Source organism: Sphaeroforma arctica (assembly GCF_001186125.1).
Source record: "Sphaeroforma arctica JP610 unplaced genomic scaffold supercont1.2846, whole genome shotgun sequence".
Classification (NCBI taxonomy): Eukaryota; class Ichthyosporea; order Ichthyophonida; genus Sphaeroforma; species Sphaeroforma arctica.
Genome location: NW_014037712.1, coordinates 1 through 4715, shown reverse-complemented (window position 1 = coordinate 4715; position 4715 = coordinate 1). Strand labels below are relative to the sequence as shown.

General features: G+C 41.7%; 1 protein-coding gene across 1 annotated transcript; it reads right to left on the bottom strand.

Annotated features, from left to right (window-relative positions):
- Positions 1-723: 723 nt before the first annotated feature.
- SARC_13050 (hypothetical protein) lies at positions 724-4623 on the bottom strand. Its single transcript, XM_014292828.1, has 5 exons — positions 4286-4623; positions 3553-3668; positions 2771-2865; positions 1941-2079; positions 724-1607 (listed from the first exon to the last, which is right to left on the bottom strand). Exons 1-5 carry the CDS (start codon positions 4470-4472, stop codon positions 1461-1463), a joined length of 684 nt encoding a protein of 227 aa, XP_014148303.1. The 5' UTR covers positions 4473-4623; the 3' UTR covers positions 724-1460.
- Between the last annotated feature and the right edge of the window lie 92 nt (positions 4624-4715).

Genomic DNA, 4715 nt, shown 5'->3' with positions numbered 1-4715 from the left:
TAATTTATATATTTATGTTTATATATATTTTTTATGTATGTATGTATATATACTTATATGTATGTATGTATGTATATATACTTATATATATGTATATATACCTATTCTGATTGTCTGTGAACTGAGCCCTAGGGTTTTAGGGTTAGGTTTTGGCCGACCCAAATCTTGGCCAGAATTTGGGTCGACCAGGCCTGTTATCAGTTGTCAGAATATTTGTGTCATCATTATTGATGAGAATTCACATGGTCATAATGTTTGAGTATACAGAAGTGGCGTGTGGCACATAGGGTGGCACAAGCTACATCACTAATCTAATGAACTGTATTAGGCAATAATAATAAACTGTAGTGTACGTGTAACAATGAGCCAAGATGTACTCACATTATATATATATATATAAGTATATATACATATATATACATGTGTGTGTGTGTATGTATGTATGTATGAATGTATAATATATATTTATATATATATAGATTCTGGCTAAGTGGTATACGCTAGGCAATTTAAATCCACAATGTTGTACCGGTCAACTATAAATTAAAACATATCGTTGATGTAAAGTCTTCGCTTCAAAGTTGGGTGGCAGAGCAAAGCGAAGATGGACTATTTGGACCTCGCTAATGTGCATCCGTAGTCAGGAGAAGCTTAGACTAACTTCTATTCTAAGAAGCCTAGACTAACTTCTATTCTGAGACAAAATCAAGATCACACAGTATAATTTTTATTTGTGTAGCCCCGAGTCGGTTTCATTGCTCTCTTTCCGCAGCAGTGCGTCTCTGTTTCAGTCATGATGCTCTAAGACATGATGCTTCTTGTACTAAAGGTCCTTTGTCATAATTAACACACACGACTATCGCCCACTACTGTTGTCCGGGGTGTATGCGATCATCCACTTTGGAAAAACGTCGGGTACTTATAAATGAGTATGAGCTGAATCTCCTATAAATCGGCATACTTTCACTGGATCTAACTGTTTCGATCCCGACCATCGTGCTTTTTGGGGGAACCATCCTATCTTCTCTTTCTAAATTTCATGTCCCACACACTTCATCAAAGAAATTACTTTAGCTGAATCCCGACCATGTCCCGTACCGCAGTCCGATCTGTTCATCTATATGTGACCCATTCTAAATGCTCACTACAATTCGCTTGTAGCCTTCGGCCAGTATTCAACACAAGTTTTGCGAAGCCTCGGGCGATTGTCAGCTTGGTACGCTGTACTCGCTTGTTAATCGATACTCCTATTGCGAATGTATACTTTTGCGGAGGAGGAAACAGTACGTTTCATGCCGAAGAACATCCGTACATTTGGCTCTTGCAAGTTTTAAATTTGCAACTTATGTTTCTGGTGTGCATTACTACGCTCCGCTAATGAAAGCACATTGTGATGACTGGTTTGACAATGCATCTCGCGCAACTAGCCGCCATCATCTGTGTATAGCTGAACAATGCGTTCACTCCTCTTTCTTCTGTGCGTCTGTCTTACCCCCACTACTAGCACCCCTTATGTCATTAAGTCCCAACGTAACCGCGAGTTCGTCAGGATGATCGCACGTGTATGGTGGATTACCTGGCTCGGGAATGCGGAAAGCTTCTTTGCCCTGTATTAGAAAGCGTAAATGTAAAATTTAAAACATGGGTGTACAATCGTTACAGCTTGTGCAGTCTGTATTTGTCTGCCGTAAATGCGTTGATCACAGCAGCATTCAGATAGAATTCACCTCCGTCCGACAACAAAAATCTGACCTAGTAGCGCATCGTTCTCACAGTCACAAGCACCTTGCTTAGATCTGATCAACACATTGCTTGTCTTTTACCATCAACCCAGAGTTGTATCAGGTTTGTACACCTAGTGCACGCCGATTGAACCACGAATATCCGACAGTGGATATGACACACAGTGCAAATATTCAATCAAGACCATTCGTACTCACCTCTCGGAATACGACAATGGTTGGCAGGTTTTTAGACGATGCTGACGTATCAATATTGAATTTCTTCGCAGCAACCGGCTGTCGGCCCACGTCGACCTTGCCGAACTTGACATCAGCTTGCTTGGTAGCCCCACTGTAGCTGCTCGATGTACATTTTATGTTTATGTGTGTGTGCAAGTGTAAATGAGAGTTCGAGTACGGATGTGGGTGCGTGTGACATGCAATTGTAGACCGGCTAATACAGACAGATTAACCAGTGTATACGTGCTGAGCTTCGTATAGTATGTGTCTACTTAGCGACATGATTCGGCGTAGATGATTCATTACTTGTCAACGTAGTGTTCAATACGTACTTGGATTATGTTAAAGAGCGGTCAATTGTTAAAAGGCCACTTTGTATCAAGAATTAAACGGTTTTCAGGCTCATAGTCTCGTCACGAAACGGAAGAAACTTTTGTTTATAATCGCTTCCCACATTTTTTAAACAGCGAACAGTGTGGCTGACACGACTTCTCGTGACCCAACATGTTCCACTACGAATGCCCAATTTAAAAGTCGCAGCATAGACTTTTGCACAGTAACAATGATCAAAAAAATATTGGGGCAACGGTCACATACTCACTCCATCACACAATATTTCAAAGTATATGCAGCTACATACCCCCCAAAAATCGGACTGGATACAATTCGCAAGAATTCGATAAAATTTGAAGATTCATATTGCGACCAAGTACACGCTAAGGTAAAGTAAAATAATGCTTCGCATGCCACATAGTCGCAAAAAAAAACACCGCTGCTGCTGCGGGTTTTGCAGAACAGAGAGAACATACTAATACGACAGGTCAGAAAATCCCTCGGCAGCTTCTACACACAATGATGACCAAGTGGCGAAGAAAAGTACCACCCACACAGTCTCCACTGATGTCTGCAAGGAGAAATGGCAGTTTTGAAATAGTTTAGCGAAATGCTCGGCTCTTTATGAAGCTTTTGTGGGCGCCGCTAGTACCGAAGTAAGATTTTATACAAAGCAGCTCACATGGACTATTCAATGGATACTAATCAACGAGAGGTCCACTAATAGACAGCATGTACAAGCTTCACTGTGCGTGTGGTGTTGAAAAGTTTGTGAGTTGGGTTAGAACACAACCTAGGTATCCGCATCAGAGTACATAACCTATTGAGATGTGCTACTGTGCAAGTGTATTCGGGGAGACTGCCTAACACCTGCAAGTGGATTGCGCCTTCATTATCAAATGATTTTGAGAGCTATATATGCACCATGCCTTGGGGTAGCGGACGTTTGTTGGTCTGAAAAGATTTCTATCAATAGACCGGCACAAGGCAATAAACTTGTCTTACAGCCCGAAAATATTCATTGGCTATGCCTTGACCGATACACCCGTCCGCACACTGATACATGCCAATTTTAGCTCCGCGAAGACAGACAAGGAGGACAGATAATTTGAAGCTATACGAGCTACGCGTCAAACATTAATAAGATCAGAACGCAATTGACTTTGCTCACACCAGCATGCATGTGAATGCAGTAGTTAATATCCATACATTCCTTGGAATTACTCCTGAATGTGCACTGACTGCATTCTTGCCCTACCTTGCTTTCTGTATCTTTCTGGGTCTCTTGTAACGCTGCTTTCAATGCCGGCATCGACAAATATTTGTAATTGGAATTGCCAACATACGGTGGGAATGGTACCACCACGAAGAGCCCTGATACAGCAACAAAACCATAGTGTCAGATTCTTTCACGCATTCTTGTCGTGCAACTCGGTGATGTAGGCCATGCGTACACTTGTTCGTGGATGTGATTGAGATGTAACTTTGAATGCTCGCTAGAGGTATGAGACACATGCGCGACCTGCCAATTGAGTAGTAGCATGAGCGGAGCATTGATTGACGAGTTCATTTTACTACTTCAATGTTGCACAGCGTTCGGTTTGCGAGGCCTGATAAAAGCATGCACACACTCGTACACGTCGTGCTGATTGACTTGAAGTGCGGAATGACTAGGTCGGCTTGTCGAAAACCTATCGTAATGGAAATGGTGTGCATCGTATATGCTATCCAATGAAACTTAGAATTACAAACAGCCTCATTAAGCGGTGCACGCGATCACGAGAATTGCATAAACTGAACAGATACAGCGTATGATCAGCTGCCAACACTGTCAAGACAATCCAAATAGGCAAGTCGCATATATACATGGAAGGATGGGCAATGCAGAACGGCCGAAAGCTTCAATAACAGTATAGTCAATGCAAGTGTAGAAAATATAAACTCTCAATCTGGGACGATATTCTGCAAAGCGGTATTGATAAAATACATACCCAGGAGGAATAGCGTGTACGCGACTGCCAGTGCCGTGGAGAGCATGACCAGTAGAACAACATTGGCAACTCGACCGAACATGAGCAAATCGTCGATGAACGCTATGTTGGATTTCTTACGGATACCTTTGACTGCCAGAACACACCCTATGAAAAGTATGACTTCATTCTCTTTCTGTGCGGGCATGTAGATAGAAAATCATAATATAAAGAAGATTAAGGTATTTGAACGCCAATACCAGTTCTTCTAAAACTGTAAGCACCACAAAGTAAGTGAGTGATCGCTGGTATCGATTATCCACACAATACATTATGAAGAAAAAAATATTTGTGCCGAGAAATAATATATCCACGATCCTATGCCGAATCAATCACCTCCAGCAAGAGACCGCATATAAGAATTCGGTGAGAATTAGTTATATCTATATTT

Excerpts from the sequence above, each read along its gene's own strand:
- SARC_13050 (XM_014292828.1), bottom strand. The coding sequence starts at position 4,472 with ATGCCCGCACAGAAAGAGAATGAAGTCATACTTTTCATAGGGTGTGTT. Across the intron at positions 2,866-3,552 it reads AGAAAGATACAGAAAGCAAG|ACATCAGTGGAGACTGTGTG; the intron begins GTAGGGCAAGAA and ends TTCTCCTTGCAG. Across the intron at positions 2,080-2,770 it reads TTTTCTGACCTGTCGTATTA|CTACAGTGGGGCTACCAAGC; the intron begins GTATGTTCTCTC and ends TACATCGAGCAG.